The sequence below is a fragment of the Diplotaxodon limnothrissa genome, linkage group LG12 (assembly GCF_057381915.1).
Source record: "Diplotaxodon limnothrissa isolate DT_005_m linkage group LG12, D_limnothrissa_male_GT1.1, whole genome shotgun sequence".
Taxonomy (NCBI): domain Eukaryota; kingdom Metazoa; phylum Chordata; class Actinopteri; order Cichliformes; family Cichlidae; genus Diplotaxodon; species Diplotaxodon limnothrissa.
Window position 1 is genome coordinate 4,118,369 of NC_140607.1, and position 15,064 is coordinate 4,133,432.

The 15,064-nt window shown below is 39.2% G+C and overlaps 1 protein-coding gene across 1 annotated transcript in view; it reads left to right on the plus strand.

Annotated features, from left to right (window-relative positions):
* Positions 1 to 15,064, plus strand: part of galnt9 (polypeptide N-acetylgalactosaminyltransferase 9) — a 110,822-nt gene that overhangs the window by 31,930 nt on the left and 63,828 nt on the right. The window contains exon 4 of the mRNA XM_085367043.1: positions 9,325 to 9,499. Within this exon, the coding sequence (XP_085223169.1) occupies positions 9,325 to 9,499 (175 nt within the window). The remainder of the gene's footprint in view (positions 1 to 9,324; positions 9,500 to 15,064) is intronic.

Here is a 15,064-nt window from a genome sequence, read left to right on the forward strand (position 1 = left end):
TACTGTCCCTGCTCGTTTAAGTAAAACTCAGTGAAATGAACTGAGGCACAGCCACTCCTGGAGTAAAAAATCACACACAGGAAACATGTTTGCCATGCCACGGCGACACATTTTCTTCACTGTGACATTTGTTTGATGACAGGTAGCACTGCTTCTAGTGTGCTATACTAAATTTACCCTTCCCCATTGATGAGCTGTGACTGTGTGTGTCAGTCAGGATGACTCCAGTTCATAGCTGTTCATAATGCGAGTAGCAAGGAAAGACTCAATGAGGCCTACGGTATTAAATTCCAGCAGATACCATCATAAATTGACAACTTAATGATTCATATAATGAAAACACGATATAAACTGAAAGCCATGTTGATTACAGCTTGTAATATACATTTCAAGTCAATACTGAATTGCTTTAAACGTTGCATACATTAAATCAGATTTATTCTTCAGAACAGACGGCATGCTCATTAGCAAAGAGCAAGAAATTCCTCTCACAGACAATTAATTAGGCAAAGAAAATGCACATTCAATTGAATATACAATTAAATATATTTCTTTTTGTTTGAATGGAACTGAGTCCTCATTTGCAGAAATAATTAAGGAACAAGAGTTTTCTTTGGTTAAATTTGCAGCAGGAAGCAGAAATCTAGAAAAATAGATACACAGCCTTCCTCCTGCAGCTTTTCTTTCTCTGCTCTAAGCTCCTCCCACCAGCAAAGGCTTGAAACAAATATATGAATTAGAAGTTCGCACAATGCAGAACTCCATTTCTTTATTAACTGCATCTAGTAGTCTCAGAAAAAGGGGTTGGCGATATATCGAATTTACTCGAGGTATCGCAGGTTTTTCCAAGTATGATGGTTCAAATGGTTTTATTGCAACCGTCGAGTATAAATTGCCATGCGTGTTGTATTCTGTTGAAACTATTGCTGCAAAAGGTAGCAAATTTATTCCACCAGCTGAAAAGTCATCCATTGCAAAGTTATCACTGTTTTAAACTCTGCATATCAACGTCTCCCCACACAGAAAACGTTAAATAAACCAGCTGTGACGCCTGTGACTGTTCTTGGTTTGAGGTCGCTACATTTTTTTGTCTTATAATTCTTATATGTTACAATTAAAAAAAGAGCACCTTTGTAATTTCACTTGTTTTATTTTGTCTCGTGAATTATTGCTTGATGTCCTTTATTGTTGCTATTTGTTTGTTAAAACCACAGATAGAGATTTACTGTGGCAATACTGCCATTTGTGAAAACATCTGTGTGCAGCTGATGGTTAAATTTTTTTTTTAATTCATTCTGATTTTTTGTATTCAAAGTAGAAAACAAATATGGAGTGGTCAATTTGAATGAGTATACCAGTGCATGTTTAGGCACTATATGCTTCAAAATAACATTTGTATTTGAATGTTATTTAAGCACATCATGATATACATCGTGTGTCGTGATATAGCCAAAAAATATTGTGATTTTAGATTTTCCTCATGCTACCCAGCCCTACTTAGAATAAATACGTTGCTCTAACTTAGTTATCTTAAATAAGCGCCACCAAGTTTCCATAATTTTTCTAAGTTCTGGAACATAAAAAATTAAATTAAACTGTCCCATATAACACATGGTGGTGAAGGTGTGCATGGATTTTTTTTTCCTGTTTTAAAAATAAGTCATACGCCTGACTTTAGTCTCACCCAAGTGTTAGACGTGATCTTGTGTGAGTCTTTGAGACGTCTGTGTCATCAGCTTAATTTTTCTTTTCCTGACAAAAACATGAAGAAATTGCTCAATAAAAATCTTTAACAAATTTTTAAGCAATACATGCAAAAATGATTCCAACTAAAACTCACATATGCAAATTGATGTTTATTTATTTATTTTTTCATAGAAGGTTCAAGAAACAATTTAGTTAAAAAATGTAAATGTTCTTTGTTTCATGGTTCAGGCGTTACAGGTTTAACCTGGGATTGCAATCGTGCTCTCTCAGGGGAAACTGGCCCATCGCACCACCACGTCGTACTTCCTGTGTTAACCTTTTTACCCTTTTAGTCTGGACTGATAAAACTGGCTAGGCTTTCTAAATCCAGATAACAGAGCCTAGAGTAGCTACAGGACTCTAGTTCCCTCTAATTTCACTTCCAGTATATTGAAAGATTAGCGTAGACTTTTTTCCCCTAACAATGTCAAAAAGCATTTTGCCTGCTACAACTTTTACAGCTTTCAGTCATTGCTTGCAGCAAACAAGCTGTACAGTATCTCTAGCAATTTATCTGTCAGTTATTCAGAGAAAATCAAGCAAGATGTTGAGCGATAAGAATTTAAAATGAAGCAGATGCACAGACATTAAGATCAGGTACGTTAGAAGAGGAAAAGATCAAACACCAACCAGTTTACTGTCATGCTGTTCCCAATAAATGCGTGAGAGGTGGGTGACCTCAATATTGCTGACATGCCGCGGCACAAATCATTTCTGCAACTCTGAAGCGTGTTGACAAAAACGTTTTCCACTTACAGTGACGAACTGTACTGTACTCTGACGCAGCGTTTCAGCTGGAAGCTTTCGTGTCAGGATGACAAGCACATGATTCCTTTTTTAATATTTAATCCATCATCACATTACTTGTGGTGAGCCAGTTTACCCATTAGGTAACTTTACTATTCTGCTCATGATTGATTAAAGCGATCGATATCTGGCCTGTTCAGGGATCAGTGTCGGAGACAAGTCAATAAATCCAGAGTTAAAAGAATGTGGCCTGTGGTTTGTGTTGCACAAGTAAATCTCTTTCCTCTGAAGGTGATCATTTTACTTCGCCAGACAAAAACATAATTAAGAGGTGTTCTGAGGCTGGTCTTATTGGAGGAGAAAATCCTGGGGGTTAATTTTAATAGACTGCCAGTTAGACATCTCTTTGGACAGCAGGAAGGAGTGAATGTTCAGGCTTTAAAAAGAATGTTCAGTAACACTTCATCATCCACCCTTAACACAGCACTCTATAACCTCCCATGACTTCCAGGGATTCATGGTGTTCCTTGCACAGTATGTATTCATTTAAATTCACAGTATGATGGATAGTTATCCTCTGCCATGTTGCATTGCCAGTACTTTAAAATGTATTCCCAGCTCCATAACTCTCTTCCGATGGATGCATTCCAGCGTTTTATTTGCAAGGATCAGAGAGAGCCCCATAACTTTTCTTCTTTCCAGCAAAGCCTAGTAATTATTACACCCTAATAGCTTTTATTGTATTGTAGCTGCAGGGTAGACTGATGATGAAGGAGCCTCACTGCACAGGTCCGAAACCTGCTATGGGTGCAATCAGAACTAAGCTGCTGAGGTGCTTTACAATGCAGCTTCTAACAGTGACTGATTTAAATTCAATAAGATGAACCCTACAAACCTTATAGTTCATAAATTATTTTACGTGATGTTATTATTAAATTCCCACAACGTTTTCATGTGTATCCATCCCTTTGTGATCCTTTAAAGAGCTGGATAAAAAGTAGATGAAAGAGAAAAAGTCAAACTTTAATAAGTCCAGCTTTTGCAGGATGGGATGCTTCTTACCATTTGGGACACATTAAAGGGGTATCAACACAGAAAGTGACTAGCAGTGAGCAGAGACCACAGGAAGTCAATGCCAACATTCAACCTTCAAGAGATGACAGGCACAGTAACTGCTGGTTAAACCTTTCAATACACTGGAAACAGCAGTAGGCAGTGGTTAGGGACCAACTGCTACAAAGTGATGCATAGCAAACACATTCCCTCTTCTGTGGGTGCTCCTTAATCGTTACCTTTTCCATCCATCCATTTGTTATCTTATTCAGAGTTCAGCTTCCATAGGGTGAGAGATGAGTACACCGTGGACGGATCGCCAGCGTGTCGCAGTGCTGGAACAGAGAGACAGACAGACATTTGCACTCACAGTGCCAATTTAGAATCATCAATTAACCTGACCTCACTAACTGCGTGTCTTTGGACTGAGGGAGGAAGCCAGAGTACCTGGAAAGAACCCACACAGACGCAGGAAGAACATGACATGCAAACTGCACCCAGAAAGGCCCTGATGTTGGATTAGGACCTTTTTACCTACCTACACCACCATGGTGCACATCATTACCGATTTATAAAGGGGGGGGGGGAAGTCATAAAATTATTGATTTTTCTCTTGACTTTTAATTTGAGTGATTTGAAAATATCAAACAGTAGAAGCTGATTTTGATTCAAATTAATCGACATCATCTCAACCTGTCAGGATGAATGTTCTAAATGACCACCTCATATATGTCATCAGCAGAGGAGGTACTCAAATAGTTTACTGCTGTAAATGACCCACAGCAGACCTGACAGTTCAATGCTTTTCAGCATACTTATTAACTTGGATGCTGTACACACAGCGGCTGCAGCTTTCCAGCCGCACACATCACCATCTCTAACAACCACAGACAGACAGCACAGCTTTTTATGCCAGAAAGGTGGGATTGCAGATGCTGTGCAGGTGCATCCGTCTCTCAGACCACGCCCCGCCACAACTACAAACACAGAAAAGATGTATGTCATCACAGTCACAAATATTAAAAAGTAATTTTTTTACAGAAAATGCTTCGGATGACTGCTCTGTAGTAGCTGTAGTAGTGGCAAAAGTACCACGGTGTCAAAATAAGAGCAGGGGCAAAGCTGCAATATAAGTACAAACTACCAGTATGCCTTCAAAGTTTGTTACCATGGCACCCTTGTTAAATACATTTACAGTAATAAATGGTCATTCAAATTCTGTCTAATTGTTTACTTACCTGATGTAGTGTTCACGTGGACTTCAACACCATTAATCTAGCTTAGCTTAGACAATTTTGCAAATTGCCTATTAGGGAAGTTGTATCTATTGCATCTGTATCTGTCTACAAAATGAAAGAATACCCTTTTTTTTTCCTTTCTTTTTTCTTTAGCTAGGACCCGTGGCAAATATGAGGGGCATCTATTAAATCTCCAAAATTACATACTTTTGACTGGGTTCCCCTAGGACCTCAACATACTGGTACTTTTAAAAAGCAATATGTAAAATAGAACTAGAAACGAATGATATGAAGTCATTGGGAACTAAATGACAAAATCATGGAAATTAAAATGATGGGAAAAAGCCTCAGGGGTCTGCAGGTACTGCAGTCTGTGGGATTACTGGTTAATTTAGTGTTAAATGCTCATGCTTTTTTTCTGTCTCTTCGAGGGCCAGTAGGATACCAGCAAATTCACCCTCTCTCCCTGCAGCATTCACCACTGTATGTTAAGACCTTCAGCTAGAAAAAGACTCCTGACAATCCTTCACTATGTCTCCTCAATGACACACAGGGGATTAGACTGCCATTTTTCTTATACTTTCACCGGCTGATTTATGTTGCTAGCTGAAGTCAGAAGCTAGGTGTGGATGCTGTTCAGAGCCGATGTGCCACACGCTTCCTTATTAATCTCTCCCTCAGAAAGTGGAGCGCTCAGCAGTAACCCAGAGGAGAAGCTCAAACAGCCATCTATCCTCCGACGAAACACAGACAGCAATTTGCACAAATGGCTGTTTACCCATCAAACTTTGTTTCCAGTGATGACAGCCAGCCTCATCCGTGAGAGGAGAGCAGAGCAGAGACAATATTATAATCCAGTTGGAATAAAGACTTGCGATGAGGAATGCCTTAGGACTACAGTAACTTGTATAGAAATCGTTAACTTGGTCTCAAGTGACTAGAATAGAAATACACAACATTAACATCTATACACATCTATACAGAATATTAAAGGAAAAGCTCATGTTTTCCAGCAGTTTCTAATTAAATGAAACAATTACTGGAAAATTTAAGATGAATTTCTAAGTAAGACGAGATAAGATAAGACTTTATTGATCCCACAACGGGGAAATTTTTGCGTCACCTCAGCTCAGGTACAGACATCAGAAGGAAATACAAAAATACAAATAAGTACAATCAATGAAAAAAAGTAAGATAATACACTATATACAATGGTAGCATACACAGTATGTGATTATGGATATGGTTGGAAATATGGAAGACATAAACTATATAGCTTGATTTAGCTATTGTACCACTATTATTCCTATTTACACACACATGTACACACTAAATATACATATGTATACATATGTACATTTTTATTTTATTCTATTCTGTACAGTTGTGTACTGTATTTATTCTTATTGTATTCTAATTTTTGCCTCATAACTTTTGCACTGTCCACTTCCTGCTGTGACAAAACAAATTTCCCACGTGTGGGACTAATAAAGGTTATCTTATCTTATCTTATCTTATCTTATATACATACGTATACCTGCACATGTCCATACACATGGAAGGTCCATTATGCATGAAGTGGTGACCGTGGATGTTCACAGTGTCCAGTGACTTATGACATCGTGATTGAGGAGTTATAAGTATTCTTGTGTTGGCTATGCTCCCCTTTTTTTTGAATGGAAGCATGGTCTAGTACAGCGGTGCCCAACCCCCGGGCCTCGGGCCGGTACCGGCCGCGAGAGTTGAGGCTCAGGTGTGAAATGTGTGGTTTTCAGGGTTTTTATCGGTTTTCAGCGTTATTTTGTTATCGTTTTTATCATTAACTCTGTTTTCCTGGGTCTTTTCACGTGTGTTATGAATAAATCTTCTTTTTTTCGGTACCGGTACTAGTTTTATTTTGTTGTATTTATCCGCGACACCTTAAAGGCCGGTCTGTGAAAATATTGTCGGGCATAAACCGGTCCGTGGCGCAAAAACGGTTGGGGACCGCTGCTCTAGTATGCTCAGAATCAGTGTTCTGCTTCATTATGAATCCTTATTCACAACGATGCAAAGCAGAGGGTTCTTACTGTTCTTCTGAAGCAGACCTCTTTCTTGTGTTTAGTCCTCTCAGACCACTATCAGACATTTTTCTTTTGACAGAACTTTGACTTTCTGGATTCTTCCTGTATTTGGTTTGCCAATTCTGTATCAATGATCAAAGCTTGATGTATTGATCTTCTAATGGCGTACCCACTTTTGGTCTGTCTTTTTACGCTTTGGATTCCACTGATCAAGTTTCTATCAGACTAAATGTTTTAGATTGCTGTGCTCTGTCTGCTTTGAAACCTTCAGTGTTTCCTTGGTTTGATGCTGAGAAAGCCTGCAATGGTTTTAAGTAAGCAATATTCTGCTGGTATCCCCTTTATTGCAAGTCAGCAATGGCTGCAAGTTGATTGTCTTGAATAAGCCTCTAACGAGTACATCAAATCCACCATTGTCCTCTAAAAGATGCTCTAATGGAAGCAATACAACTGAAGAAAACGGAGCTTTTTTTCAAGTTTCAAACTTCATTTCAAGTTCTGAATGATTCAACTCAGTTTAGTTTTATTCATATAAATATCATTTATCTGATAACACAAAGAGACATTCACAAGACAGCTGTAGTTATAGCAGATGTTATCATATGAAAGTGCTGAGACTCTGTGTAAAATGTAGGTGAAAAAACAGAAAGCAATGATTTACTAATCTCACAAACATATATTTAATTCACAATAGAACACAGAACACACATTAAATGTTTAAACTGACCAATTTTAATATTTCATGAAAAAATAATTATTGCCTTGTTTTGAATTTGATCGCAGAAAAACATTTAAAAGAGTTGGGACAGGAGCAGCAAAAGGCTGGAGAAGTAAATGCTCCTAAAGACGAGAGTTTCTAAGAAGAAAATACAAAATAATATTCTTCAAAGTAAAAATTGTAAAAATTTTGAGTATCTCATCATCTACAGTTTATAATATCATCAAGAGATTACGATCATCTGCTGTGTGCAAGAGACATTAAAAACAGGCATGATTTTGTTGAGGAAATCAGTGCAGCGGCTCAGGAACACTTCCAGAAATTCAAAAAAGCTGGTTGAAGCCCTGCATGCAAAGAAGAAGTTGCATGTTTTTGAAAAACATGCACAAATCATCTAAACTAAAGAGCAGAGAGGCCATCCAGCTTAATCCCAGCAGTCATTTCAGAAGCGTCCTTCATCGGAGGTGCATTAATGCCCATGGAATTGGCAGCTTGCACATCTAGAAAAGCATCTAGATGTGCTGTACTGCATTTTTTAAGAAAAGGACTTGTCGTGCACCAAAAGGACAATGGTGCACGACCACATACTGCTGCATAGTGCAGATTTAGCAAACACATGGCTTCGTACCAAAAGAATCTGAGTGCTTAACTTTCCCACCTGCGGTCAGATCCTTTCACCAGCTTAAAACATTCCTCGTCTAAAAGTCCAGCAGCTGGTCCCCTCAGCTTCCATCAAATTCAAATTGAGTTTAGATTTTTTCTTAAAATTGTACCTTTGCTCAGTTTAAAGACTTGATCTGTTTTCTGAGTTTTATTTTGAATAAAATATGTGTTGATGAAATTTGCAGTTCATTGCATTTTGGCTTGATTTCCCTTTTACACAGGGTCCCAACAGTTTCAGAATTGGACATTGTGGAGTTAGCTGTAAGAAAGCTGATGTATTTCACAGCCTTTTGAATTGATCCAAATTTCACTCCAGTACACGCTGATGTGAAAATGCTTCAGTTTAACTTGGAGAGTACAGGAAACTAAAACTGCCAGCTGGATATTTGACTTGGTGACAAACTGCTTGCTGCACAAGTAGACATATTTAGTGTCAGGATCCCAGATGTTTCCCTCTTCTTCTTGTTGATGCCTCGGGTCTTATTTCTCGTATGCTCAGCTTTTCAGCTCACACAGACTTTGTTCTGGGTACCTTAGTCCCATTTGTAGTACATCATACCACACTGGAGGTGAGAAGGAGGTATATAATCATGTTTTTCTGATTTTTTTGGTCTCCTAGCAGAAGTAACCGACCAGGAGGCACCATGACCACATGTAAAGTCACCAGAACGCGATCAGTTGTCTGTGGGATGAGCAGGACTCTATTAGGCTCTGTCTCTCTGTTTGACTGAGCTGGCAAACCTCAGTCACTGATAAGCACACATTCATGAATCACTGAATAAAGCTTCAAACTCAGAGTAGATGGGGTGTGCGTTTGATCAGAGCTGGGTTGGCTAAGAAAGTAATGCTGCTGATTGCTCTTGCTGATGAGTACTTAGTAAAGAAAAGTAATGGCTTTTTTAGTGAGTAATACGAATAACTGATTGCATTTGGTGATCACTATTTCTCTTTAGGTGTAATCTAAAAGTTAAACACTCTGAAAGGGGAAAGAAGGGATTTTCTGAGCTAAAAATCACTGACTACAGCTACCTTGTTAATGTTTTCCTGTTGTCATGTGGGTGTCTTTTAAAGGAGGGCTCTCTCTAATCTCTTCCAGTGGAGCTGAAATTCAACTTGGATCAGTATGTGAACAAACGTTACCCAGGCCTCGTAAAGATTGTGAGAAACAGCAAGCGGGAGGGTCTGATCCGGGCCCGTATACATGGCTGGAACGCGGCCACGGCTCCCGTCGTCGGCTTCTTTGACGCTCACGTCGAGTTCAACACCGGCTGGTAAGGTCATGTTTAACTTGAAAAGGTCTAAGCGGTTTCTCTGTCCTCTCTCACCTTTGCCTTTGTGCTTTGCTTTTTATGTTTTTTAGAACAGAGGGATGTCATGTAAATTTATTATCACTCAATTATGCAGTCTGGTCTGATCTAAGCGTTCTGATAAAACACCAGGCGAGGTTCTAACCGAGACAGCGTTTTTCAGGACAGTGGCGCTTATTATGCAGAAGGGTTTCTAGCAGAGGTGGGACCAAGTCATTGTTTTGCAAGTCTCAAGTAAGTCTCAAGTCTTTATCCTCAAGTCTCAAGTCAAGTCTCAAGTAATGTCAGGCAAGTCAGAGTCGAGTCTCAAGTCACTGGTGTAAAAGTCCGAGTCAAGTCACAAGTCTGAAACTTTGAATTTCAAGTCCTTTCGAGTCTTTAAAAAAAAAAAAGAAAAAATAATGTTGCAGTTATGCTAAATGTAAATATTAGACCATGTAATTTTAAAATCTGTGTTTTTCTCAACACATGACAAAATAGTGAACTTAGAAAATATACACAAATTGTGAAATTGCACCTCTTTAAAATGCAGCTCAATTAAACCTAGCTCCAAGAATAATTTTCACCGACAGTTCTGAGATAAGCTGCATGTTATTCTTGGATGCGGTTGTAGGACCGGCTTTAAAATCGCATGACAAAAATATCATACACATTAAAAAAAACTGTATCACCAACGTAGCCTGGACAACATTTGCTAGTTAGATGAAGTCAGCTATCTCATCGTAGCATATTTATATGCATATTTATAATCATACGGTTCTTGGAGTGAGTGCATACACTCATGAAGTTTAGTAACTTCAGGTCACTGCAACAAGCCCAGGTACAGTTTACCGACGGATGGGTGCAGGACCTTGAAATGCACCGTGTAGAAAGTAAAGACCATCGTACGTATCATAAGTTTACCAGTCTCACAAATCGTCGTCATAAATACACATTCGTTAACCGTTTATTAATAGGACCTTTGAGCTCAACGGTAATTAATTAGTAGTGGAAATAATTTCTGGTACGCATCACAGAAATGTAGCAGTGACAATAATATTGTATGCTGTAATCGTACTGGACAATTAGTGATACAAAACAACTGTTTTATCCTGTGAATAAAAGTATATGTTTTTGTCAATATACCATAATAACAGAAGCGAAACGCAATATTGTGTCAGGACAATTCACTATTTATGCACAATAAATAAAGGAGCATAGCGCGACAATTTCTGTTCAGCGCCAGACTTGCTTGTAACCTATATCACTAATTATGTTATGAAAATGACGTATTAACTACAACAGCAGACTGACCTTCGTGTAAATGCTTGGAGCAGACTAACCTGTGAGCTGGAGTGTTCTGGGACGTTATATTTGATCTTTGAATGGCTGCGATCCAGGCCATCCGTCGCGTCTTTGTTACTTCGGAAACATGGCTCGAACAATTTCTCTTCAACGACGTAATCCGATAACAACCGATCTCTTTACCCGTCAGCTTCTCGTGGCTGTCATGCGACCGGCTATTGCAGTTAATAATACAACGGCTTCTTGACATTTTTGTGTTTCTTTTTATCGCTGTATAACTGATTTCAATTGAAAGCCTGCGTGCGCTAGTACCGCTTGCCACGAGTTCCCAGAATCCTTTGCGGTTCTACCCGTGAATGACGTCACATTTTCAATCTCTATATAATATGCATGTTAAATTTTATATTTGGGGTAAAATATCAAGTCTTTTCAAGTAAACCGGTTCAAGTCCAATTCAAGTCCCAAGTCATTGGTGTAAAAGTCCAAGTCAAGTCACAAGTCTTAGAACATTTTTTCAAGTCAAGTCTAAAGTCATAAAATTAATGACTCGAGTCTGACTCGAGTCCAAGTCATGTGACTCGAGTCCACACCTCTGGTTTCTAGCTGGTAATCCTTTTCCTTTTTGCATTTCCTTTTTTAAATTGTAAGAATCACTTTTGGTTAGAGCTGGATAAAAAGACAGCCCGGCTAATATGGCATTACCTGTCGAGCAAATACACACTTACGACAAGTGAGAGCGAGTCAACCACTGTGAAATGTGAGAGTGAGTGTAATTAAAGAGGTAGCTCAAATGTTGTGCATTTCAAAATTATTTTACTTGCAGGCTCTGGGCTCATTTTGCGATATGAAATTACTTCTGGGGGTCTCAGTCCAATGTCTGCCTGCTGCTTAAGTTTAACGGCAAACAAGTAACTCAAAAAGATGTAATTGGCACCTAATTTGAGCCTGTCATGCCGTCAGTGTCTGATGAAGCTTTGTTCCCTGGAAGCTGCCTGAGAGTCAAGAAAGGGACAAGGAAGAAGATGAGGAAGACTGAGTCTACAGCATCTCTGAATGCTTTTCGATCTTTACAGCTAAATAGATGCAAGAAATATAAACACATCCAAATGTGCTATTCAGATTTGTGACAGCTGTCATGCCAGTTCTTCTTAGTCATAAACTGGTCAAAAGAAAAACACAAAGAAATAATGCACATGTCTCTACAATCAACAGAACTGTTGATCAAACCTCCCAAAATTTCCCAAATAAGTCAAGTCTTCCTTATAATTATGACATTCAGATATTTCCAGTGTATTCAATGCTTCTACAATTAGGACAATAAATGTAAGCAATTGTTAAGGTTCAAATATTGAGGAGGAGAGTACAAACAACCATGGTCCAGAAGATCTTGGTCAAACAATTGATTTTAATGAATACATGTCATCCAGGGAAGACGGACGTTGTTTTGCTGTGCTGTATTTTTATGTGAAGTGTATATATTTATTTTTTATATTGCATGTATTTTGTGCAGTGTTTTATTTAGTTTGCATGTTTTTAGTTGCCGGCAAATTGTCCTGGAGAGACTCCGCCTTTTCCCCCGTTTTTACTAATTGGACACACCTGAGAGAAAAGAAAAGGTAATTTACAGAGTGCTCAAGGACACATAAGAGGTTTGGAGCCGGTGTTCAACAAAAATGTAACACGGAGAATGCGAGACAGACAGAGGAAAGACACAGACGATCAGAGGGGAGAGCGAGAGACGATCAGAGAGTAGAGATGATCAGATGGAGCAGACGACCAGCGACTGGGAAGAGAGATTACCAGCGACTGGAAAGGGGAAACGATCAGAGGAAAAAAAGGCAGATGACCAGCGACTAGGGACGCGTAGCGGCAGTCTGGTGGCAATAACGACAAGAGCCAGCTCGTGCACTGCGGGAGAACAGAAGCAGTGAGACCGCGGTGCCGATTGCAGTTTGAGGAAGTGGCGGGCGGAGTTGAGAGCTCTGCCCACCCGGGTAAGTCTTTGACTTATCCTTTTTATAAAGTAAACTGCCAAAGGAATAGTGACTGCCGCTCCCTCCCTTTCTTCAGTGCACCAGGACGTGGAATGCGGGGAGGAAGGCGAGGACTCCGCTGGGTTTCCCTCTTTTAATACTACGCTGGACCTCTTAGTTTTCTGTGACTTTTAGGCCGTGGTGGATTCCACTGGACTTTTAATGTTGTGTGTTATTGATTTTTATTGTGTCTTCCCTTGGCCAAGGTTGTTTTAATTCATTTTATATTTTTAACTATTTAAACATAATAAATTATATTTTTAATTCTACAGTTTTTGTATCGTGTGCTTTTCCCTCGGCGGCTCCACTGCTCTGCCCGCTTTGAGGAAGGTTTCCTTCCTTTTAAAAAACACAAACCATCTTGGAAACATAATCAGCCTTTCCGCTCCGGTGTCACATACACGCGTGGGAAGACCTCTCTGTACGCAGACAGGAATTAATCTTCGACTTAATCAAAGCATAAACAGATTTTTTATACCATCAGGGATTGAACTTACTGACACCCCCTCATGCGTCATCAGACAGAATATATGGATACGTCAAATCAAAACCACAATGACTTTTAACACAGTTTAAAAAGAACATTGTCTTCTATCTTCATGGCAGGTACTTCCTGTCACTGCCGGATGCTCGCTTATCATCTTGACACATCAGCAGCAGTTCTGCGACAAACTGCTCTTTTTGCAACCCCGAGCAAAACATGATTAAACTTCCACCTATAAATGATTCTCTTTAACTAAGTGTGTGTGTGTGTGTATCTGTGTGCTAACCACAATTGCACCCTATTTCACCTCGCCGACTAGCTCCTGACCTCTCACCAGACAGAGAGACAGAAGCCACTCTCATATATGTAATAACTGAACTGAAACTATGTATATGTCATCTACTAAATAAATGTTTTAATCAAGAACCTCTACTAAAAGCTTAATACAAGAATATAAAAGTATAACAGACAATTTGAATACCCTAGTTATTCACATAGCCTCGTCTAACCAGCTCCTCAGAATGCTTTCGGTTTCACTTCTGCAAACTTTCTGCAACCCTGCAGTTTCCTGTCAGCCTGTGGCTTAGTCTTTCTGAAAGACACACATTGTTTAAACATCTGAATGCAATATCAATACTGTAGATTACATTATTAATCTGGACAATAGCAGTAAAATAATTTCCCTGATCTCCACACAATATATAATCAAGTAAATACTCCTTCACTTCTTCTCTTCAGACTTCACTGTTCACTTTAAAATAAGATGAAAACTGATATTATAATAGACATAACTGATGACAGTCAGTATTTAGTATGACCGCCTGTGGTGTTTCGACAGAAGAACGGAGACGGCTTGGTTTGTAATGGAACGTATATATTCAGCAGTGGCTCGCCATTTTACATCTCACCATACACTTCACTTCTTCTCTCCTTCCATCATTCTTAGTCACAGAGCCCCCTACTGGTAACTGAGTATATGTTCATATTCAGTCCCCCTTGTAAGCAACCCTTCACCATCTTAGCAGTGTATGTAAACACAACATCTCTCCTCATTCTCACAGAATTCTACTACCTCAGTATTACTTACTTAGCATGGCAACATTACTATTTGCACAGAACATTATCAGTAGTAAACTTTGCAACCAGACAGCATTTTCAATACCTATTTCACTTATAACATTACTGTTTGAACTATACCCGTGATCTTAACATACAATCTTGTTATGGTGCCTAAATCGTCCTTTATAATGAATACTTGTACCGTTAAGGTTACTGTAGTAACTTAACAACCTTAAGTCACAAAACTCACAAATAAATCACAGTAAATCAATCCTCTATTATACTTGGACCTCAGAACTAGCAGTATGGAACTTAACATTAGCACCCAACAGCTCAAGCGTGTTTTTTTTCACTTTTTTTTCTTTTCATTTTTTTTTTTTTTAAACTCATTTCATAACATAATCCTTGGTCCAAGCTGGTAACTGTCTCGGTCTGTTAGGAACAGAAGGTCTTTTAGGAGTTTCTCTTGTGTTATTTTCAACCTCGTCACCAGCCTGCAACGGCTCAGCATTCTCTGCGCGGCAGAGTGAGAGACGGGCTGCATTCCATCTCTTTCCATCACTCAAGATGAAGGTGCTCAGTCCAGTCTGTTGCTGCACTGACAGTGGATCAGTGAACTGTCTCTCTCCCTTCCCCACTCGGAAAGGTTTACGTATCCGCACCCTGTCA